The sequence below is a fragment of the Hakea prostrata genome, chromosome 10 (genome assembly GCF_041222555.1).
Source record: "Hakea prostrata isolate BN-2017 chromosome 10, UWA_Hpros_2, whole genome shotgun sequence".
NCBI classification, from domain to species: Eukaryota; Viridiplantae; Streptophyta; class Magnoliopsida; order Proteales; family Proteaceae; genus Hakea; species Hakea prostrata.
In genome coordinates, this window is record NC_142609.1 from 13,160,531 (window position 1) to 13,185,789 (window position 25,259).

A 25,259-nucleotide genomic window follows, 5' to 3' on the forward strand; every position below is an offset into this window, starting at 1 on the left:
TCATATTCTTGCAAGAGAATATTATTTGGGAGGCATTTGGAATAGAGGCAAGGACAAACAATATACAATCATTAGAAAAGAAAATGTGATTGACTTGAGCGGTTTGATGTGATATTTTGGTTTTTTGGGAATTAAGGTTTATCAGGGCCAGCTTGCATGTACCTCAACTACATTATTAAGGGAGACATCTCGATAAAATCAAACCCACAATCTTTTCACTAAGAGACGTGGTCTTACCGGTTACCGCTAGAGCAACTGTGCCTTGATAACTTGATGTGCTTTTTTTATTAATGGTAATTTGAAAATCAATATTTGGAAAAAGTTCTCTTAATTTTGATTAGAAACTCTATGGTGGGTAACAATGCATAACCCATTGTAAAAACAAGACAAGAAAAATAAAAAAAGAAAAGGGGGCGAGGGGAATCAATTCCTTACGTGGCATCCAGATATGTTTCTTTTTCGTCTCAACTCCGAAAAGAGAAAGAGAAAAAAAAAAAAAAAAAAAAAAAAAGAAAAAAAGAAAAAGAAAAATCTCAACTGCCATGTCAAGGGAATATCTAATTTTTCGACCTTGCCAAATCCATACATCCCATTTGGGTCGTTGTTTAGAAATTAGGACCATCTCGAAACCCTACTTTTACTTGCTCCCTGAAAACCAAGCGAAGGAAAAGATCAATATCTTCTCTGTATTTTCGACATCGAGCACTGAAGATTCCTTGTAGATCTATTAATGGAGCCTTATCCCAAAAGATACCGTTTTGAAAAAAGTGGATTTGGAGTGAACTCTAGAGGTTCGGAACATCAAGATTGGCGAGGTTTCCAGCCAAGTAGTGGAGGTGGGGATCTTGAATGCCGGCGGTTCAACACGCCTGAAGGTTGCCCTTATGGATCAAACTGCAAGTTTCGGCACGTTACAGCTGGTAGATCTCTCTTCATTTCTACAATTGATAGATTTTATCTTGCTTGTACTTGCTTTAAGTTTCTGTTAAATTTTATTGGATTGGCAGTAGAAGATGAAATGCAATTTCTTTATTCTACTCTAATAGTAAATATCGGAATTTGAACTATTGCTGATATGGGATTTGATAGTTTTATATCCTTGAGTACTTTCCTGTTAAAATTGGTGTTTATGGATGAGAAAATGGTCCTTGATTTTACACTTCAGCTGGGACCTTGGAGGTTGGAGGTTTCCCACTAGTGGAGAAGTAATGGGAAATCGAATGCATGTCGTAGGGCTTGGTCCTAGTATGGTCACCGATAGAGTTGTTTGGAGGATAAGGAGCCGTGTAGCCGATCCCTCATAAGTCATAAGGGATGCTTTGGAGATGTTGATTTTTTTTTTCCGGGGGTGGTTGTTGTTGGGGACTTGTAGGGAACTCTTTTGATGCACAGGTAGTCTTTGGAACAACAGAGATAATTGATAACTTATTGTTTTGGTATGGTTTATAAAGTTCTACATTTAAGAGTTGCCTAATTTACCAAGCCATACAAGACTAGATACTTAATCTGTTTCCACCCCAATTTTGTGTGACCATAGGTTTTTCAGTTATATCTTGTCTTATATTAGTTTGCTGCTACCTTTTTCATGGAAGATGGCAACATATCGAGTTGTCCAAATTTAGTTATTTGTATTAGCTACATGCTTCTCCTACTGAAAGGCTTTTCTGTTTGGGCCTTTGCTTCTTGTATTTATTGTTGCAATTGGATTAGATATAGGACCTAATGGTCAAGGTATGAGATGCACAAAATTAATATTTTTTGGTGGGTCTTTTATTGCTAGTCACCTGCGTCTTCATTATCAAAGTTAATTACTATGAGTACTTGATTTAGAAGATTTCATTTTAGTTTTTATTTATATGTAATCAAATCATCCCCTTCATTCACTGAGTTTGTAAACATGTTTGATTTTATATTGCCGTTGGCAATTTCCTTGTGTGGATGGAATTGTCCCTCTTTCTTCTCCTTGCTGTTTTCTCTGTCATGAGGTGCTATCTGTCTTACATGCTATTATTTCCCTTGTCTAATTCTTCTATTTTGAAAGATTTTATCCCCTCCATCTCTCCTTTGCTTGCCTATATTATTTTATTTTCGAAAACTAGTGACAGAGACGTAGTAGATTTCCTTGTAGATATCCTTTTATGTGCCATCAGATCTATCAGACCTGCGTAATCTTAACCATCATAACTAGTTAGTGGAGCAGGGTAATATCAGCCTTGGAGTAAAATTTGAAAGGCTTGCACCCATTTTCTACTGATTGATCAATTAGTTTGGTGTTAGTCCAGAATTCTTTTTGTATGTGGTTACTGTTATTTATGATCTATTTTCAGTCTCAATTTTTTGCACTTCAACTTCCGATAGAGAAAAGTACAAAGAGATTGAAGTGGACTTTTTGAGCATTGTACAAGTTTTCAAGGGAGCTTGTTGATCGTAGTAAAAGCATCAGTGATGATGACTTGGGAATGAGGAAGTAGAAGAAGGTGGAGATTCAAGAGGATACCATGGCAATAGAAATCAAACTTTTGGTGACTCAAGAAAAGGTTCTGATTGAAGCTACATGATCCGTCAACAAAATAGTGGAAATCGTTGTTTTTTTCTCTCCCTACAATTTTTAAACTTGAAGATTACCATTTTTAAATTTGATCTTGGGTCTTCTCAAACAAGAGAGAAAAATGCATGCCCGATTTACATTTGGACCAGATTTTAGTAATGCTTCAAAGTGGGCTTGGTTATTGGTCTTCGTAGAAAACTGTTGTTAGTAATGTACTAAAGTTATGTAACCAAGTCCTTATTAGCTGTCCAGGAGCTGTAAATGTAGAAGATTCATTGAAGTTTTTCCCCGTTGAGGTTTGTAATAAACTCTTCTGCTAACATTTGATTCGGTCTGAAGATTTTTGAGATTGCTGTTACTAATTGCCTGGGGTGGAAGAAGCTGTTTCTCTACAGTGAGTTGGCATTTCTCTTCCCCTCTGTATATTACATGAGCTGGCATCCTCTCTCTCTCTCTCACATGCACGTGCTCCCTGTAGGACATTCCCCATGATAAACTTTTGCCCTTTTTTCACCTTTATCTCCTTTGTCCATTTTATTAGTTTCAGATTATATTTTTTGAATTATTTTCCACTCTATCTCTTCATAGCTTTTGCAAACCATAAATTTCTCTATCTGAATCTATCTCATTGATATCTACTAGACTACTATCCATATTATCTAATTTCTAGGTTCATGCCTTGGACAATTCTAAGTTTTGAAAAAATGTTGTGTACATTTTGTTAATGGTTTATTAAACTAAATCATTGAAGATAGTGTCGGACCTGGTTCTCTTTAGAGGTTATAACTGTTAAAATCCAAGCATGGATTTGTATATAAGTCTTAATTATAATCATGCTATTCCAGTGAGCAAAAAAAGAAAAAAACGAAGTCAGCATCAGCAGTGTTTTTATGTGGGGATGGTATCTTGTGACCTTATACAGTGAGAAACTGAATGATGCCAAGAAGTGTGAGTTGACATGTGATTTGGGATTATACATGGTGGTGCAATTGTTTATCACATCTGTTCTCTGATAAGTCGGTAATGCTAGGGCTTATGGGCTTCAACTAATACAGGTACAGTCTGATTCTATGCTTGCCATTAGTCCATCGATTGATTGTTCAGCCTCCTTGGCAGTCATTGGGTTTAATTTCCAAGCCACCTTTAGAATCTGCTTATTCAAGCACCATGTGTGAGAACCAAACTCCTTTGCTGGTTTTTTAATATCCCACCGTGAGTTTCATTCTTGTAATGATAGTCTCCCATGGGCCCTTTCCATGCTTGTTAGCAATGATGCCAATGGTAAAAAGTATTACAGGATGTAAATCAGTCTTTTACCCTATAATTCTATAATATAAAGCTCCCTTTCTACCAAAAAAAAAGGGTCGATAATGCAGATATACCACAGATATGCTATATTGGTGGCACACCTTTAGGAATTCATCTTCGCCTCGAAGTATAAAGCAGGTAAAGAAGCTACTGGGGCTGATGCATTGCTTGTAGAATCTTGACCTTATTCATTTTCAGCCCAGCCATATGTAAAGAGGATTTTAACCCCCCCCCCCACAAAAAGGGTGGGGGTTCTTTTTAAAAAAACCCAACCCCCCGGAGCGGGATTCTGGATATTCTTCACATATTGTTTCCTCTCCATTGATACTCAATTATGCATCCCACACCTCTCCACGGCACCACCTTGTTGGGAGTTAAAGAACGGAGGATTAGGAGAGCATTTTGGTCATAATAGTCTCCTCCTTCAGGTGATGGATTGCTACTGGTGCCCATATCTTTATGGAGATGCTGAGCATGTGATAAATAGTGGTGCACATGCTAGCTTCTGAATGGATGAAGCAGAACACTGGATTATATTTGCTGCTGCCTGTTCCTCAATTCAGCATTTATTGACCTCAACATGGACTTTGTGCTTGGCCTGCCCACCACTCAGGAAAATAATGACTTTATATTCATGGTGATTGGCTAGTTTGTTAAAATGGCAAACTTCGTTCTACATTGAAAAACAACTGTTGCCACACTGCAGCTTTCTTCTTCTTCACATGAGAGTCGATTGTTTTGGATCGTTATGTAAAGTTGTGAGCTACTTTTGGAAGATACTGTGGTTAATGGTGAATGCTGCAATTCTTTATAGCCTTTCATCCTCAAGACACAGTCAGATGGAAATTGTCAATTGAAGCTCTGCCTTGTGAAAGATTATGGGAACACCTGTCTGTCTATACTTGCTGTTAGAAACTTGATTCATGGTACTAATGGTTGCACACCATCTGATATCACTTATGGTTCAGCCTAAGACTCTAAGAGGCCTACTGATTTGGTTCCCTTCCCTTCTTATGCATGAGTTAGCATTGGAGGCAGATGAGTTTGTTTTATATATCATTGAGGTGCACGCTGATGAATGCTAGAACAATACTTTTAATACTGATGTATATAGTGATATGCCGTATGCCGATATGCCTTATAGCATAGTTGAAGAACTTGTGAGATTATGTCATTTAATGTACATAACATCAATGTAGAGTTGTCTGAGAAGTACTCTATAAACTTAACTACTTAAGTACATAACATTCAATATACAATTTCTAACTTCAAAACATCAAATACAAAGTAACTGACAATAAAAGGAAAGTACAACTCAGTGCCAAAAGGAGTGCCTCGGTGGATCCATCCTGTGAGCTGAGTAGTACTATACCTGTAACATCCTCTCCTCCAACCAATGAACATAGACATCCCATGAAATTTTATGCCTATGGTTGTCAAGGTAATTGACAATTGTAATTTTATAAGTCTGGTCATCAACATGCCTAAGATAACCAGTTTGAGGGAACACGTAATTTGGATAGGGAAGTCTAGATGGAGGGGGTATTTGTCGTGGTATTTGGGGAAACATGAAAGAAACAAAAAATTAAAATATGGGAAAGCTATGAAATTTGCAGGAAAAAGTCCTAGGTTTCCACGAAATATTCCATGTTTCCATGAAAATTTTCAGATTTCCATAAAATTTTTCAAGTTTTCACGAAATTTCCCAAGTTTCCACAAAATTTTCCATGTTTCCCACGAAATTTGGGAATTTTTTTCTTCTCATGAACTGGTCCAGCTGGGTTGAACCAGGTTTCGAGGCTTCGACAAGTTTCGATGGTTTTGATCGAAACTTGGGATTTTTTTTCGGTCCCCTAGTTTTTTGTTTCGAGGTTCCCAAAATGGAAAATTTCGGTCAAAATTTCGCAAGTTTCGACCGAATTTTGTTCTATGGATCACATGCAAGTCTAAAGGAGTTGTAAAACTTGATCAAGATTTCATTTGAGTCGACGTCTCGGTTTTTAAAAAAACCAAGACTGGTCACATGCAAGTTTGAAGGAGTTAATAAAATTCGATTGAGACTTGGTCTTACCAAAATCTTGGTTCAACCATAGGTATAGATGAACGCCAACTCGATCGAGTCGAGATATCTCAGCGAGACTTAGACTCTCTTGCCCTCTTTACTGCTGCCTTGTTGGAAAACTTCTTTTGGCCAGATTTTACGCGGGAAAACCTACTAGACTTCATCAACAATCCTACATCATCTATATCAAAGATTAGAGGTGGAGCTGTTGGAGGTGGTCTTGGTGCTGGTGGAGCAGGAGTTTGAGGAGCTGCTTAGTGTTTTTAGTGCCTTTTTGGTATCATTCTCATTTTCTGCTATTTTTTTTTGATGTCGTTAGAAAATAAGCTTTAATCAACCAAATCAGTAGCTGAACTTGAAGCGAATGAAGAAGAAATCAGAGAAGAAGACAATGATGAATAATCAGCAACATGGGCTGCGATTCTAGCTTATTCTCCTAGAATCACAGCCTTTCTATTTATAATTTCATAGTCCAAAATTACAACTTGAGAAGCAAGCCATCTTGCCCTCTAAAATAGGAAATAATAAGTACATGAAATTACAAAGGACTTGAAAATAGAAACTTTGCTGAAAATAGAAACTATACTTTTGAATTCTCCCAAACCTTGATCATCAAGGAACCTTTTCCAAGAAAGTATGTAACTCAAAATTCTTCAAAACTTGTGAACCAAGTCACCATCACTAAAATTAGAAACTCAATCACTTGAGTATCAAGGTGGCAGCCACTCTCAATACTCCCCCTCAAGCTAGAGTAGACACAAAGAAAACTCTAGCTTAAACAAAAGACTAAACTTGAAAGGCAACACCAGTCTTGAACCGTGTAGCAATAGCAGAGGCTAATAAACACTAAGAGTACTTTACCCAGGAGATAATCAACTTAAAAAAAAAAACATTAATTCTCTATGTTGAACGAACCATTCCAATACTGAGAGCAATCAACGATATTGAAGATGAAAATCCATAAGTGTAGCACTATCAAAGGCACTATCCAAATAATGCCAGTAGTAAGGAGGAATCTCCATAATAATAGATAAAAATTGTAGCACCAATGCCCACACATAATTTCTTGCAAGAAGGCAAAGTAGTAGAGGAAAAAGTATGGGTAGGTAAAAGGCAGTATAGGTTATTGAACCATTTAGGTAAGGTTGTATGAGTTACTACGGACCAAGTAGGTAAGGTAGTATAGGTTACTATGGATAAAGTAGGTAAGATAGTAGGGTAGTATGGGTTACTATGGACTAGATAGGTGAAAGGTAGTATAGGCTATTACGGACCACAATTAGGTAGGTAAAAGTAGTATGGGTGTTGCTGTAGAATACCATCTTAGGAGGATAAAGTTCTTCACCGATAATATTCTTCAACACATCCTGAGTAGATATGGAAGGAGTTTCCAATCTCCCCCTCACGTGTATCATTACATGTGGACAATTAATGACAACCAATATCTAGTGTAGAAAAATCCCAAATGGACAATGAGTGAACTTGGAAGCCTAAATTTAAGGAAAAACTATGGAACCAATCCCAATTAAATATGGAAATGAACAATAATAGAAGCACAAAATAAAGCAAGTGTAAGAATCAGGAAACCAAATCAGGAAACCAAATCAGCAACCAGAATAGGAACAGAACCTCAAAATAGAATCAGAATTTGAACCCAAAACTGAATAGCAAATTGAACCCAAACTGATCCAGGTCTGACCCAAAAATTGAACCCATACTGATCTAACCATACTATCGATAATCACTAACACACCATTGATTCCTTCTTAGGTTTCGTAAATCAGAGGTAAACCCAAAGACACGGTGCATAGCTTGAAGAAAAAGCAGATTCAAACAGTCGACACAACTCTTGCAATTGACTTTACCAAAGCTTCCTCATTCTTCTTCTTCAACCTTATGCGCAAAAAGACGCCATCGACTTGCTGGCCAGCATCACAGAAAAGTTTTCTGCAACTTCCGTCAGATTTATGGTAACCGACAGAACTTAAAAACAGGGATTAGAGAAGTCAGACTGAGGAGGAGATCCAATCAACAAATCGACCAACAAAATCGAGAAAAAACGGAGTTGACTCACACCCCAATGGAAGGGATACTTTTTCTGCTTCAAAGTTTTCTGCAATATTCTGCAGATTTGAATCTTCACGACTCCAGTTCTGTACTTCACTGAAAAATTCAGCCTCAAGTTAAGATTCTTCTCTCTTCTTCTGCTACTACTACTCTTCTTCTCTTCCTTGTGATGAGAAATGAAAGCTGAAACCTGAAACCTGAATCCCCCCCCCTTTTCTTTGAAAGGATCAATTAGAAAACTGCAGCAAGCAATAAACCTAAGAACTGACAATTACACTAGTAGGGAATCATTGAGCGAAACCAGGGGACTAGACAAAACTAGCATCGCCTCTTCTTCTCCCAATTTCAAACCAAAAGAAAATTCAGAAAACAAACTTCCAGCGACGCTAGTTTTGTATAAACGACTCTCAACGATCTTTAGAAATAAAACTAGTATAAACTTTTACGGGAACTCTGGTTCATCTTCTTCATTGAACTAGGGTCCCTTTTCTCAAACAAAAAATCTAAACGACTCTCAAACTGGCAACCAGAAAAGAGCAACCCAGGAATCAGATTAATGCTCTGATACCATGTTAAGACATAAGCTTAATCAACCAAAACAATAGCTGAACTTGAAAGAGAATGAAGAAGAAATCAGAGAAGAAGAAGATGATGAGTAATCAGCAACATGGGCTGCAATTCTAGCTTACTCCTAGAATCACAGCCTCTCTATTTATAAATTTCATAGTCCAAAATTACAACTTGAGAAGCAAGCCAACTTCCCTTCTAAGAAAAGGAAATAAATAAGTACATGAAATTAGAAAGAACTTGAACATAGAAACTATGCTGAAAATAGGAAGTTTACTTTCGAATTCTCCTAAACTTTGATCATCAAGGAACCTTTTCCAAGAAAGTATGTAACTCAAAATTCTCCAAAACTTGTGAACCAAGTCACCATCTCCAAAATTAGAAACTCAATAACTTGAGCATCGAGGCAGCAACTACTCTCAACAGATGTGTTGTTATCTACTTATCTATCTTATATCTTATTTTTGTTTAAAATAATAGAAAACCTCCAAAATTCATAATAGACAAAATTCTGGGTCAAAAACTCATTTTATTCATTTTTGAACAAGTCACTTAAAATCCAAATACAAATTGAGGGTATATTAGTAAACATACATTCTTTTTATGAAAACCTTGTTGTTTCTACTTTTTATCTTTCCAAACCCTAACGATCTATTCACAATTTTCATTATTATTTTTTAATCAAATATTCATTTTAACATACCAACTTATTTTTCATCCCTTCATTTATTTTGAACAAAAATTACCAAACCATTTTTCATTTTTGACCAAAAAGAAATTCTTGTATTCATTTCTTTTAAACGGGTAAAATAGAGAATGAGAATTGATACCAAAAGGGCACTTAGTCTTGTACTCTTGTGATGTAACTTATAACCATGCTCCCTTGTCATGTGAGCTTACTTTAAACATTGATGATGTTCTACCAAAAAAGAAACACTGAAGATGTAGATGAATATGTGTGACACACAATATATCATAGTTGTTTGAGTTTGAACCTTTATGGGTGGGTGGGTGGGTGTAAGTTTGCATCTTCACTTCTCCACGGCACTCTAACAAGTTCGACGGGACCGGTGAGGAAACTTTCTCTTACAAAAAAGGGGGTAGTGGGAAAGAAATTCATGGATGAATGAGTGTTAGTCCATCAGTTTCAAACTTAGGGTCAAAATGGAACTTACATTTACAACTTTTTTCCTTCAATCTGAGGCAACCAGTGTGTTTAGAAGGTCTAAAATAGGCTGGACAACAATTTCCAGCCCTAAACCCTTAAAAGTCACCAAGATGAGGTGACCAGATCACCTGTTCTGGAGATACTGAAGATATCTTAAATCCAATCGTTCTTTAGGAATTTGTCATCTCGTTGGGTTGCTTTAACTGACCACATTTGGAGCCCCATCCCGAAGGTTTGACTTCGGATAAATTCCTGATTTTTAGGGTTACTTTAGATCCTATTAAGCAGTTTGCTGTCTGTAACTTTGTGTTCAACCGACATATACTCGTCACCTGTTGTCGATGAAGTTCCTACAATTTATTGGCAATGTCACAATGGTACTTCCAAAATTTGAGTTCATTTGTTCATAGTTGTCATGGCAACTGGTCAGCCGAAGGTGTTGAACAGATTTTGTTCTTTTGGCTTAATCCAAGTTCCTTATGCCCTGAAGACCGGCCATGCAGATTTTTCTTCTGTGAGTCAAGTTTAAAAAATTACTTAGGAATGCATGAGGCGTGTGGGGTTGACTTTTAGGTTTAGAGATAGGCTTTGGGTCTGTTCAGCTTTCAAGTTTGAATGAGGAATCAGTTTTCAAACTTCTTTGCTTACGTGAGGGTTTTGAGAGGATCTGCTCGTTTGAGGGAAATCAAAGAACGTGGGTACTTTAGCTTTTGTGAATTTCCAATGCAATTACAATCTCTTGCTTGTTTGTGTTGCTTTCGCTCTCTCAACAGGCTGCCCCTGGTGTGCAATATAAAACTAACAAACAACGAATTTGTCTTATAATTATGCTTTCATGCAGATATCAACAATATGATATAATTATATACTAGCTGTTAGTTTCCTAGAATGAGAAAACCACCATATAATGAACAAAGTTTAGGATGTGACACAAGCATTCATTGAAATAAAGGAAGTACAGTAGCAATAATCATGTATCAACTAAAACTCCTCTAGTGGTGGAGGGGGGGGACAGAAAAGTTATTTTAACATGTCCATATGCATTGAAATGGTTTACATCTACTAAGTATTAGTGGAAGAGTTATATGATTGTTCATTGTTCATCCCCATGGTCAAAGTTGGGGAAGTTCATCAATTATTTGAGAGCAGTTGTTGCCTTGTTGGGTGGTCTGTGTTATATAATCATTTGTCCTTGTTTGTCAAAACTTCAGCCAGTTTGGCATTCCATGTGGACCCCAAAAGTGCTTCTAAAGCAGTAAGATAATTACTAAAACACTGCTAAACTTTTTGGCATTCTTGTCTGTATAATTGCAAATGGGCGTGGGAGCTCCATTGATTTACATTTTGGGCCCATCCTTGTCTGGGGTTTTCTTTTTCTTGTCACTTGCAGTTTATCATATTTATAGATTTTTCCAGATTTATGGCTTTTCAAATTCTCTGAACTGAATGTTCTCAATTTTGGCATTTGAAGGAAGTGATAATTTTGAATTATTTTCTTCTATTTGAGGACATCCCATGTCCTTCAGTAGTTGTCTCTAACCTATTGTGAATTGTGATATTAATGCTTGCGGAGAATATTTGTTTTCGTGTTTCTTCATTTAACAAATGACGATGGGTCTGGGCTTATCCAAGATAAAATATGAATTTTCATACAAGTCATTTTTGAACAAATTCTAATTCTTTCTTCTTGCACTGTTGAACTTGAATTCCTTGGGAAGGTCAAGATGTTTTTGAACATCCAAATTTAGCCCTTGAACTGTAAGCAATTAAGCATTGACTGTCATCATCTTTGATGTTTGATGCATTACCAATTGAAAGAAGTGCCCCCCTCTCCTCTTATATTGGTAGACATGACCTTGTAAAAATTATCTGATGATTTGTTGTTCAAGTTTCTTTCATTATTTCAATTTTGTGTGTGTGTGTGTTTTTTTTTTTTTTTTTGGGGGGGGGGGGGGGGTTGTTTGTGATTTTGGTTTCTTTAATTTTACCTTTCAATTAATATGTTACTGCAGATGGCCGTGAAGTTGGAGTACCTGGCCTTTCTTCTGGAGGGAGACCAAAACCCTGCATGAAATTCTTCAGGTTCTCTCTTTCCTTTCATTAGTTAGTCAGTATTTCTAATACAAATCTTTAAAATTCAAAGTTGACCCTCCTGGACATTTCCCCATAGTAAATGGCTGAAAAGGAAAAGGATAGCTGAGCTTGAAAGTTCTTGAACCAGACCGGTCTTTTGTCTTTCAGGTCTGGCATTGCTATCAAGGCAGCAGTTTCACTCTCACATCAGCTTTGAATGGCATGGAAGTGAAAAATTGCTGCAGCCGAGTCCTCAGGTATAAATTCAAAGGGAGGAATTTTGAGTACATAATTCATGTGACCAGGATTCTTTACCTCTGTTTAAATCAAAGGGCTCATCTCTGTTTAAAGGAATTGGTCAAAGCTAGAACCTGATAAGCGACCTTAAGCCGTAGCGTCCACATTCATGTCTTACCGTTCTCTTTTCTTTGTTTTCTGCGGTGTATATCCATTTTGCTTGTTTAAACTTTAGGTACTTAACTGTAGTTTTCAAACTTTTCTGTTTTGCACATTGTCTTTCTGCATGTGTTTGGACCCTCCCGTTGAGGGGTCCTGCCTTATTTTCCCGTGATAGTGACTTCCCCACTGGCAAATGTTGACCATTTGATCTGTTAAACTTTTTGGGATTAAACATACAACAAAAGGGTCAAGAAAAAGGGTGGATTTGATGAGGACAGTGTGGGTCAGTTAATTGGAAGTTATAAATTCAGGTGGCCTCACGGTACACTGTTTCTCCACAATTGGTAGCTTTTCTGAGTTGTAATGCTTTGTTTTTACTATCTTCATGACTTCTGCAGTACCTCAGGCTGCCCGTTTGGTGAATCTTGCCACTTTCTGCACTTCGTACCCGGGGGCCTTAGTTCGTTGGGTCTGTCTCCTATAGTCTCCCTCCCAGCTGCTTCAGCCACTTCCTCTCAAAGGAAACAGTTCGGGCCCGCTGGCAGCCAAAGTGCTTCAGTTAGTGGCTACAAAACAAGGATATGCAATCGGTACAACACTCCAGAGGGCTGCAAGTTTGGTGATAAATGCCATTTTGCTCATGGGGATGCTGATCTGCGGTCACCAAACAATCAATCTCGAGGGAACATCCAACAAGGTCCAGTTGAAGAATCAAGAGGAACGGGTCCTCCTGGATTCAGTGATGGCGGCTCTAGCTTCTCAAACTCTGATACATTTGGAAACTCTAATTTCAATTCTCAAGGCTATGATGAGGAAAACCCAACTGTTGATGGAGATGATGATGGTTCTGGCAACTACACAACTGGCACTGCTGGTGAAAATGTACAGGTGTATTAGTGAGGAACTAGATAGTTGCTGTGGTTAGTGTCAACCTTAACTTCCGTGGGTGGCTATTTATTTGGCAAATCACTTGCAGACCGGTACTTCCCTCACTGACGTTTCATTCTGCTGGTTATCAACTGCCATCTCAGTTTTATACAAACCTGTTATAATTTTGTAGAAATTTGAAACTATGGCTGTCATTCATTAAGAACTTGTGTCAGATTACTCCTTTGGACGGATGAGGTAGTTATGTTAAGGAAGATTCTGGATTCTGATCCGCAGCTTCAGTTACTCCGTCAGAATGATGAGGTAGATTATGTTAATGAAGATTCTGATCTGCAGTTGTGCAGTTGAGAGTTGTATCTTTTAAACTTTTTGAAATTCTTGTTACCTATGTTAAGAGTGAAAGGATAGTGATTGCTGTTTGAGTGGTCAAGAGTTTATCCATGATGTTCTGTAAGTTTTCTGCTGCATCTGCTCTGAGAGGCACTGGAAGAACTGACCTTGTGACAATCTGTATCCTAGAAACGATTGAATAAATATTCTGGTCATTCTCTCTAGGAGGCTATCTGGGCAATTATCACTCTTTTATCTGCTCCTTTTTCTTTTCAATGGTACGGCACTTTCCTTGGTGTTGCTTCACCAATTTCCAGGCTTAATCTCAGCAAAGCATTGAGTTAGAATCTTGACAGTTTACTTGAAACTTCATCTTGTTTTGTATCAGTAGTTATGTTGTTCATGTGGTTCAAAGTATTATGATCATCGATTGCCCTTAAACAAATATCATATGATATGTTCTTAAGAAAATTTACCTGAAGCATCAATAATGTTAAGACCTTACATCTATACAACTGTTTGTTCTTGACTGGTTTGCAACACTTCCCTTTCTTCCTTGTGTTCTCCACATGTAAAATCCTTGCGACCTTCTGGAGGAGGAACCTGAGATCTGGCTATGAAAAGGAAGAGAGAAGGTGCTGCTAGGATCTGATGAAGCGAGAATTCTAGAATCTAGGGAAGCAAATGGATAGACGAGAATTCTCAGAATGATCATTGGAAGGCAATTACATGTGGGCAGGGATAATTCAGTACTTGGAGTGGCTGATCATCCTCTTGGACAACTTATCGATTGTTGCCTTGGTAAGCTATTGCCTCATTAACTAGCTAATCAGACGCAAGCCCTCTTCGGGTTGTCCCCTTTTACTCAGCTTATGGATTAGATACAAGCCCCTCCTTGCGTCGCCTCCTCTTACCCCTCAGCTTATAGATTTATAGCAACCGTTGCCAACTATTGTTTCACTCTTAAGGGTAGATTTTTGCACAGTACTTACTCATTCGCCACGGTAATGGATGAATTAACCAAAGACATTCAAGATGAGGTCCCCTGGTGTATGCTTTTTGCGGATGATATTGTGTTGATTGATGAGACCCAAGTGGGGATTAATACCAAATTAGAATCATGGAGATTAGCTTTGGAATCAAAAGGCTTTAAACTTAGTAGATCGAAGACAGAATATTTAGTTTGTAACTTTAGTCATGATCGGCCAGATGATGAGGTGGTGATACTTGACGATAAAGAGATTTCTCAGAGTGATTGTTTTAGTTACTTAGGTTCAATCATAAGTAAAAGAGGTGATTTGGAAGATGAGGTTTCCCAAAGAATTAAAATAGGGTGGATGAAGTGGAGAGGTGCGTCCGGGGTCTTATGTGATCGGCGTATTCCATTAAAGCTTAAAGGAAAATTTTATAGGACCGTTGTTCGACCAGCTATGATGTATGGTGCAGAGTGTTGGGCTGTTAAAAAGAATCATATAGATAAACTCAGTGTAGCTGAAATGAGGATGCTAAGATGGATGAGTGGCAAAACTAGGATGGATAAGATAAGAAACGATCATATTAGAGTTGGGCTGGGAGTTGCTCCCATAAGTGATAAGCTTAGAGAAAGTCGTTTGAGGTGGCACGACCACGTTCAACGGAGACCTATAAATGCTCCTGTACGGAGAAGTGATATAATCCATATTGAAGGAACTAGAAGAGCTAGGGGTAGACCTAAGATAACCTTAGGAGAAGTGGTGAGAAAGGATATATATAGCTTAGGCTTTGTATCTAGCATGGCCTCGAACATAACTGATTGGAGGGCAAGAATCCATGTAGCCGACCCCATTTAGTTGGGACAATGCTTATTGTTGTTGTTGTTGTTGTTACTCATTCTCCACGGGAAACACCATTACTTGTTCGGCTTGCATGTCGTTAGCGTTCATCTTGAGGCACGATCCATCTCTCTATCAGATTCATAGTTGCATTGCATATAGTTTCCTTATTCAGAAACAAAGTAGATTCTGCATTGTTTTCCATTCCAAGGCATAACTTGCAGCATTGTGCTTTATATCCACTTGGAGTTCACTCCTATAAATGTAGTCACCTCTGAACCTAGATTTTGACAACATAATGTTTTTTTTGGAACTGAGGTGTACAGGCCTAGCTTATGTGCACCTCGACTAATCTCTGTTTGGGGGGGGGGGGGGATATTATGATATATATATATATATATATATAGACAGAAAAAACCTCAATTCCAAGAAGATTTGAACTCTTAATTTTCTAAAGATAAAATGAGAACATCTTCCGAATCTTTTTCAGGAAAGGTCAATTGTTAATTTATAAGTCCCAAAAGGCTAGATACAGCATGATCTTTCTTTGACAAATGCAAAATTTCCAGAGGATAAAATTAGAACTTCCAAATCTTTTTCGGCAAAAGTCACTATTCTTATATATGATAACTCTTAAAATTCTCATTCACTTTTTAACGTTTGGGTGGGAGAGAGAACACTGGTAAGCATGGTTGGCTTAAGGATGGCTACAGTGCTCGCATGGAAAGACAGAATTTTCCAAGGGAAAACATTAACCATTCTACAAGACATTACTACTTCTGGGTGGAGAAAGAGAATTTAGAAAAGGACAGAAAAAAAGAAATTTTTTTTATGTTAATTTGGATTCCTAGCAAATGTTTTCTGTTATCTGCTGGTGGGTTACAATTCCCACCACAGGGGAGAAGAAGAAACTACAAAACCAACCACACACATCATCAAACTGCGGTCAAGCCTTCAATCTTGATTTACAAATGGTTCTGTTTCTGTTCTCCCCCAATCAATTCCCAGCCCCAATCCCAATCCAAACCCCATTCTCAGACCCTAACCCTCCTTCCCCTTAAAATCTTGTTCAAGCAGTAACCTTGCATTCTCTTGATCTTCACATATTTCAAGCTTCTCAACCATTTAACATCTGGAAGATAAAACATGATGTTGGACACAGAACCATCTCAATCTGATTGTCTATTCTCATTCACCATAGAGCAACTCCACAATCAAACAAACACATCACGCCGCTTCTTTGGGTTCACTTCAGGGTTGCCCTTTCTCATCATTGCGACGAATTCATCATAGTTGATCCGTCCATCCTGTAGGCATTGACAATATTTAAACATCAATGATTTCACTTATCAGTTATCTACCTCTTAAAGATTGTATGGGTGCATTAGAAAGCAGTCGGGTTGATCATCACTTATTGTTGTGCTTTAAACTATGCAATCAAGATTTAAAAATCAAATGGTGACACCTCATTGTCTAAGACAGGACAGTTTTCTTTAAATGATCTTGTTTCTGATTTTGGATATCTAGAACTAAAGCTGCACTATTCTATTTTCTTCCCATTTATTACTTACATTGTCAGTATCAACTTCAGAAAGGATCTCCTTTAAGTCTGAGTTATCATTCATGCCATACTCGCGTAAAGCTTGCTCCAGCTCTTCTGTGGTAATATACCTGATGGAAAGAAGAGGAAAAAGAAAATAGACAAAGGAAATTACCATTAATTACTAAAGAAATTTCAGCTTCCATGCTCAATACTGGATAGTGACCACAAAAAGCAATGAAATAGTTTATCAATGATTTTGAGATGCAAGTTCTATGTACTACTGTTACGTACCCGCTGTTGTCCTTATCAAAATACTGGAATGCAGTGTAAAGATGCTCTTCTCTGTCCATTCTGTTCAGGTGCATCGTTGCGGTGACAAACTCATCATAGTCAATGGTCCCATTGCCATCTGCATCGGCCTATTTTAAAATAAAAATATCTCAGATGAATTAGAAAGAAAAACCAGAAACTCTGAAAGGTAGACCTCTTTATGAATGCCCCTAAAAAGGGGTTCTCTTCATTAATCATAACCATATATATGGGAACTTACAGCTTCCATCAGCTGCTTGACTTCATACTCTGATAGCTTTGTGCCTTCCTTGGCGAGTCCTTGTTTTAGCTCTTCAAGTGTTATAGTTCCACTGTTGTCAGTGTCTATGTTCTTGAACATTTCCTTGAGTCCCATAATTTCTTCCTCTGATAGGCAACCTGCTATGACCTACAAAATAAAAAATAGAAGAGAATCCCAGTGGCATTAAATGCAGGGGAATAGATGTTTTTGACAGATACTTTGAAGTACAGAAATAGATTTTACTGTCAAACTTGATGAAAGCTTCAGATGTACAATGGGGTTATATTATTGAGTTTTTCATAAATCAATAGGAAAAAGTTAAAATTTTATCTCATATTGCACCACACTTAAAAATTTTTGATCTTGAATCAATACAAGAAACTGTTGAAAGGATAATCTTAGGGATGAAATGTCTACCCGCAGTGCAACTTTCTTGAACTTGTTCATTGCTCTAAACTGTTTGAGCCTGTTCAGGACAGCATTATCAAGAGGTGTATCAGGAGCATCTCCTCCTTCCTTGATCCATGGGTGATCTGTATATCAACTAGCACTATCAGCAAAGCATCTAATGATATAGTTAACATTGAAAAACTTGAACAATACTAAAAACAAAATTTTTTTCGGGCATTGATGGGTCAAAATGATAGATTAAACAGATTGCAAGAACTTGCAACCAACAACTTGCAACGTTGGTTGCATTTTGTAACCTCAAGTACAAGTATTAAATCATGCATAGCTGACATTAGCAGAGATTAGACTCAATAAGAGCCACTCGTGTAAATTTTCTGCTTCAATGCGGTCCTATGCAAATTGAATGTTCTATAGAATGGAGTTCATGATTGCATCAAGAAAAGGTTAGTTTCTTCAGTATATAAAAATTTTGAACTCTTTTTCATTCAAGCTTTCCCTCTGCCTACTCATTCTCTCAATTCATTGAACTTCTTTCTGTCGAGTTTCAAGACTACCTTGTAAGAGACTGAGGTTAAACCCATATCCGTTGAAGAACAATGCTCTAACCATGGTTTAAACTTAGTTGCTATCAGAACACCAATCATCAATCTACTAAATGTTCTCAATATGTAGTTTCCTCTTTCAAAATCCAAAACCTTATTCTGAGCTTTCTTTGTGCTTTTTTCTATTCAATTTTTAGCTTTAATTAAAAAAGGGTCCATTAGAGAGTTTTGAGTAAGCAACCAATGTTTATGTTTGTAGGCCAGGGTATAAATTCAAACTTCAGAAACAACAGCAAAACCAAGCTTCTTTTTTTTTCCCCTCTTTTTGAAGAGAGGGGGGGGGGGGGGTTATGTCATAGTTAGCTATAGTTGGGATCTTTTTATTTTTATTTTTTGTATTCAAATATTAGCTCATGGGAGATTGGATTTGCAAGCTTGAGATAAAATGTGAGGTTCTTAACACTTTAGTGATCGTCTCAATACGATGCCTGGTGGCCAAATGTCAATCTAATATAAACCTACAGCAATACAGTATTAATTTTGTAGCATATCATGACCTCAACCAAACCATCTACTGCTTTAAATAACAGAATTTGAAGTCTTATGGGGCCAAAGGAAACCAACTGGCAGGTAATAATTGTCAGGGTTATAAAAATTTAAGTTTGCATACGTGAACAGTGTCTTGAGGACTTGAATCAAACTTACTGAGAACTTCAACTGCTGTTAATCTCTGCTTGGGATCTGCATTTAGCATCTTCCTGACTAGATCCTTTGCTCCAGAAGAAATCGAGGGCCATGGATCGGTTGTGAAGTCAATGTGGCCAGTCAAGATAGCATTGAAAATTCCATTCTCCGATTCTGTCATCAATTTATTCTTTTTCCAGTCATCAACTCAGGCATAAATAGCTTTTTGTTACTTCCAATTTTTGGGAAAAGGTGGTGGGGATGATATGTTAATATGCGATGACTAAAGCAGTATGAAATAGAAGAAAGGAAAATCATCCAATGAATAGTATTTGAAGAGAATCACCAGCCCAAAATGGAGGAACTCCACAGAGAAGAATATACAGCATGATCCCAACACTCCATATGTCTATTTCTGGTCCATACCGTCTTTTCAAGACTTCAGGTGCAATGTAATATGCACTGCCAACGATATCTTTGAATATTTCACCTGTTGGAAGGATTAAAATGAATAATGATTAGTTGAACTGAAATACTTAACTACATAGAGTAGCCTCTAGTGTAATGGTCTTTCATGCAGTGGAAAAGGAAAAAAAAGAAAAAAAAAGAAAAAAAAGGAAAGAAAGAAAGAAAGAAAGAAAGAAAGAAAAGGATTATGGGTTCTCCAAAAGGTCTGATGATAATGGTTGAAGACACAGGAACATGAATGATGAGAATCTTTTCATTCAACCATTATGCCCCTAAATTTCATTCTAAGTCATAACTACATTTTCTCAATTTCCTCTACAGAACCCAGATTTTAAATTTCCTACAATCATTTCAATTGGAACCTCAATTGTTCTGGATCCCCCACCCCCTCCTCCTCCCTACAACTCAATAGAAATGACAAATTCTGACAGCAGAAAATTCCTCAGTTTTCCAAAAATGATTAGATCAAAACAAAATTCTAATCTGGTAAAGGCAATAATATTTAAGCTACCAACCTTCTTTGTAGAAAACAGACAGACCGAAATCAGTAGCCTGAAGAGGGGAATCTTCTTCCTTGTTCAATAGAAGGAAATTTTCTGGCTTGAGATCCCTATGAACGACTCCCATTGAATGACAAGTGTGAACAATACTCACAATGGTCCTCAACAGAGAAGCTGCTGCTCTCTCTGTGTAATGTCCCTTGGCTATAATCCGATCAAAGAGCTCTCCTCCAGCACACAATTCCATGACTAAATGTACTGACTGCTTATCCTCATATGCTCCTTTCAATTCAACAATGTTGGGTTGACCTGTCAAATGGTGCATGATCTGGACCTCTCTCCTAACATCCTCAATATCCTCCTTATTCACAAGCTTCCTCTTTGCAATCGTCTTGCAAGCAAATTGCTCACCAGTGCCCTTATGGGTACATAGATAGGTGACTCCAAATTGTCCCCTACCAAGCTCTTTCCCCATTGTGTAAATTTGCCGAACATCTTCCATGGGTCTTCCCAAAACAGGTCCAATTTGAGCATCCTTCGATTGCTTGGTGGGCACTACGGTAGAAGGCTTGTGTGGATGTTCATTAGCTCCATTCTCTAAGTCGGGGGTAGGGCTGTCCGCAACAGTTTCTGGCTTACGGGTTTTGTTGGCTCCTTTGTTTTCATTGGAGAAACAATTACCCATGGCAGAAGCAGGAGATTGAGAGAAGGATTAAGAGGTAGAGAGAGAGAGAGAGGTGGGAGTGGCGAATTGGGGTTCTGGGGTTTACACAATGACTCCTTTGGAACTCAAATGGAAGCAATGTATAAAGGAACACAAAGAAGCCACAAGAATGAAACAAGAGGAACAAGAACAGGTTGGACTAATGAGGAGTTTACTTGGGAAATTGGTCATTGATGATTGATGAAAGGGCATTGTTGGAAAGATTGTGTCTTTTTAAATGGGTTGAAAGGGTCGTTGCTGCAAACTGGGGAGTTTTCAAGTGAGAGACGAGAGAAGCAAGAAAGAGACAGAGTGGTTCAGAGCATTTGGCGGGAACTAACGGTTTTCTCTCTTCTTCTTGGGTTTGACATTAATGGCTGTTAGAAGACTCAAACCTGGAATGAGTTGGTTTATGGGTTGGCACACCTGTGTTCTTTGTCATTTTTTGACATAACTACCCTTCTATAATCAACAAAATTACATATGTGTCCCGGACTCAATAGTAGTGGATATGTGGATGACCACAACTCTGTCACCTCTGTTTTAAGGAATATATTAAATTGGGGTTTTCACATTTAAAAAATGGAAAATTTTCTGGCCAACCCAATATTATGTTGTCCACGTTACAAATTCCTAAAAAAAAAAAAACTTTTTTTTTTCCCTTCTTTTTCTTATTGGATTGGAATCATTAATAATGAGTGTGCAACTTTTTTTTTAACAATGGATTACTATAAGCACGTATATGAATGTAGCTTGAGACTTCCAATTTATTTAATATTAATCACCGTTTAAGTTTTAATTATTAACACATTTTTTTTATATTTATAAAAATTCATATTTAGTGTTATACAATTCCCAACTTGGTCTCAAATTCCGGGATGTGTCTTAAGCATTATGCTTGATATCGAATCAGTGTGGATAATGCGTTATTTGAGAAATCTTCAAATCAATTATGGAAATTAGATGTCAGGCAAAGACCGATGCCAATTGAAGTACTACGTGGGAGGAAGTTAGAGTCAACATGGGAGGTCCAATTGGTATCGATCAACAGGTTGTTCTGTATAAACCACCTACTTACCCCCAATAAAAGGTGTTGAATCGAATCTTGTGGTTCAACCTTGATTCGTTTGGAGAAGTCAAATTTGGACTCAAATATCTGGTACACAAAGTTCTTGTATTTTATACGATTTGCGAAGAATTAGATGTAGGTGGGTTGTACCCCTGACTTAAAGGAGGGGTTGCTTCCAAGACTTAAACCCTAACCAAGTATTTTGTAAATGAACCCTTCACCAACGTGCCAAACATAGCAATTGACCATATTCACACTTTTTTTTTGGGTTGTACAAGGGCGCTTTTTATATACAGAGGAATGAAATATTATATATATATATATAATGAAACAGAGTCAAACCCATGACCTCTTCATCATCCCAACCGCTTGTGGTCGGTGATATGATTCAATATCCACAGCTATGGGAAGACACCTGTGCTTTAAAATAAAAGAAAAAAGAAGAAGACAAAAAAGATCTTTTTATTAAAAACAGTGTTTTGGAAAAAAAATAATGATAGTATTTACCAAACAAGAGAGAGGTTTTGTATATTTTAATTTTATTTTTAAAATTGAAGTTTTATTCGAATAAGCTTATGCACATCTTTACTACATCCTCAGGAGGTTACTGTTGCATATAATTTAAATGTAAGAGAGAGAGAGAACAAGATTTTGTATATTTTATTTTTATTTTTTGAAATTGAGGTTTGTTCGGATAAGCTTATGCACATCTTTACTATATCCTCATGAGGTAACTGTTATATATAATTTAAATATAATACATATTCTCGATGGATTTGAACTCTAATATCCTACTTGGAGGTGTTGTTTTTACCAACAAAGCCACCTCTCAGGATTCCCACTCCTTAGATTTTGCTAAATGTAAGAGCTTTATATATATATTTTTGAAAAAAATTTAAGGTGCATCCATAAGATAATTTTGAAAATTATAGATACTAGAAGTATGTCAAATGGGCAATGTCCCTCAAAATTGTCTCTTAAATGTGAACAATAAGTCCATTATGTTAGATAGTTTCATAAAATAAAATCTTAAATTTCATTTTTTCCCCCTTTCCCTTATGATAACAAAAACTAATGTCAAGTGGTTCGACCACGGCCGGGTCAAAGATATCGGTTGGAACTGGTTTAAAGGTTGAACCAAAAAGTAGTGTAACCACGAAGAAACCCTAATAGTTATAAAAAGATACGTGTTCCCGTCAAATTCGGGACACACGATTGTGTCACAAAAGATAACTAACACCAATATGGAATGGACAATTGTGCCAAAGAAGGTAACTACCATTACCTCCAAAAGAAGGGTAAAACTCTATGATTCGGACAGCCACAAGAGGAAGGCAAGGATTGATCCAACGGTTAAGAACCATAGGTAAACCCTATATATACCAAGAGAGGACATAAGTAAAGGTAGTTGCATCGTTTTCCCTCCATAATTCGTTCAATTTAAGCTCTGCAATTATTAAGAGCTCTGTGGTGTTCTAATTGTTAACTCAACCTTCGAAGGTGGCTACTTGACCGCACGGTCGGCCCACGTTTGTATTGCAAGAATTTGAGGGGTGAACAATTTTTGAACGTATCACCTTCATTTGTCATTTCGTATTATAAGATATATAATAATATAATTAAGATGAAATTCGTCATGTGTTCAAGCCAACCAATCAGTTTGATATGGTCGTAGAATCTACTTGCTTTTGAGCACTGAGTCATGTATAAATTATTCTGTAGCGCCAACTTTACAACAACTTGGGGGTGTAGCTCATATGGTAGAGCGCTCGCTTCGCATGCGAGAGGCACGGGGTTCGATTCCCCGCACCTCCATCATTTTATTTTTAATCAAATGAATAGGCCATTTTATTTTTCTTTTCTTTTTTTCTTCTCTTTTGCATCAAAATCTATGATTTCTTTATTACTAAACCTCGTGGAGGAGTGAGTGGCTTAGGACCAACATCTCGAGGAGGAGTGGCTTAGCTCGAAAAGCGCCAACACTTCTATGTAAAAGTTCAGAGTTTGAATCCTCACAAGACTAGGGGCGATGTCCCACCTATGTTAATTATAAAATTTTCTTTGAGGATATATATAGTATATGTAAGTTAGCTGGAAGAACCTTAGATCTAGAAAAAAATAAAAAAATTACCATTCATTTATCACCCAAAAAGAATCTACAATTCCTACCACAAAAAGAAAGAAAAAAAAAATTCTACAATCTTTATTTTTTTTTTAACTATAAGAATTAGGAAGGAGATTGATTGTTCCTTTTCCTTAAAAAAGAAAATTTGATTGTTCTATTTACCAAAATAAAAACAAAGGTTGGTCTTCCTATTCATTGCATCATCATTCTAGTATAGGGGTATCAATTTGTAGTCCAAACTGTTAAAGCAGAACCACATCGGCTCGTTATAGCCTGAACCAGCTTGAACGGAACTCCAACAGGCTGTGTTTGGGATGAGGGTTGTAGAGCTCGCATCAGACCAAACCTGAATTGCAACCCGTTATAACCTTTTTTTACAATCTGTTATGTCATTTTACATTAAATAGTCATATTACTACTAGGTAGTTGGTACAGACAATTAGAAAAATTATGCATGAATTCAAAAATCAAAGAGTCAATCTATTGACAATTAGAAGGATTAAGTATAATTGTTCAACTGAATGTATTAAGTTTGTTCAACTTGAATAAATACTTATCTAATCCAGAGGTATTTATTTTGCATATCAAACTAAATACCAACCAAAAAAAGAAATGAATTTCATTTAGGAAAAAAAAAATCTACATTCTCATATAACAAGAACTCAATTTTAAAACAATAAATCATAGCACAAAATGAAATTTAAAATGATTTTTAGTTTGAAGGTTTGTTTTTGGAAGAGCATTCAGTGGAGCATGAGGAATGAACTTGCAATCTCTATGTTACTACTTACTATTTAGGTTCTTGATTTTTATAGGGCGTGTGGGTTTTCTACAACATGGAATAACTTTTATTTTTTTAATGGAAATTGACCAATTACAATTTTGCTTTGCATGAAATTTTGGTTTTTGTTGTGGGGTGCTCAATTGTTTTTTCTTGCACACTATAAACTATTAGTCAACCTGAGTTTGAGCCGTTAGTCCAAACCGTTAATTAACCCAAATACAAAAGGCACCGAACCAAAACCGGTCTGAAACTGTAATTTTGTTAATGGGCCATGTTTGGGCTAGGTCAGCCCGAAACTGTCAAGCCTAGCCCGAAACAGTACCGTTGACACCCCTATTATAGTAGAAAGATTACTTTTCATCAATTTTCTTTTGGATTTCTTTCTTAATCTCGATCTCATGCAAGTATGCTTTTAGGGTTGATCCCAAGTTTTTCACACTCTATTACTTACTATTTTCTTGATAATCTCCCTTCTTTGCTTTGTGAATAGTTCTTTGCATCGGAACTCCCAGAAGATTGATGATTTTTTTTTTTTTGTGAAAGTAAAAAGATGCTATTAATTGGTATCCTTGTCCTCCTCATTCCCACTCGAATGAAGGAGCGATCGAAGATAGATGGTTCTTTTTTGATTTCTTTGC

General features: G+C 37.1%; 2 protein-coding genes and 1 non-coding gene across 3 annotated transcripts; 2 read left to right on the top strand and 1 right to left on the bottom strand.

The window, feature by feature from the left end:
* The first annotated feature begins 555 nt into the window (after window positions 1-555).
* Window positions 556-14,328, top strand: LOC149001970 (uncharacterized). The gene is made up of 3 exons (XM_089136697.1): window positions 556-920; window positions 11,733-11,802; window positions 12,591-14,328. The coding sequence occupies exons 1-3, from the start codon at window positions 731-733 to the stop codon at window positions 13,087-13,089; spliced, it is 759 nt and encodes a 252-aa protein (XP_088992823.1). The 5' UTR covers window positions 556-730; the 3' UTR covers window positions 13,090-14,328.
* Window positions 14,329-16,049: 1,721 nt separating this feature from the next.
* On the bottom strand, window positions 16,050-21,023 carry LOC149001971 (calcium-dependent protein kinase 17-like). The gene is made up of 8 exons (XM_089136562.1): window positions 19,956-21,023; window positions 19,319-19,462; window positions 18,994-19,146; window positions 17,753-17,868; window positions 17,315-17,482; window positions 17,056-17,183; window positions 16,793-16,892; window positions 16,050-16,528 (listed from the first exon to the last, which is right to left on the bottom strand). Exons 1-8 carry the CDS (start codon window positions 20,623-20,625, stop codon window positions 16,436-16,438), a joined length of 1,572 nt encoding a protein of 523 aa, XP_088992688.1. The 5' UTR covers window positions 20,626-21,023; the 3' UTR covers window positions 16,050-16,435.
* Window positions 21,024-23,454: 2,431 nt separating this feature from the next.
* TRNAA-CGC (transfer RNA alanine (anticodon CGC)) lies at window positions 23,455-23,527 on the top strand. Its single transcript has one exon. It is a non-coding gene; the product is annotated as a tRNA-Ala (tRNA).
* The last annotated feature ends 1,732 nt before the right edge of the window (window positions 23,528-25,259 follow it).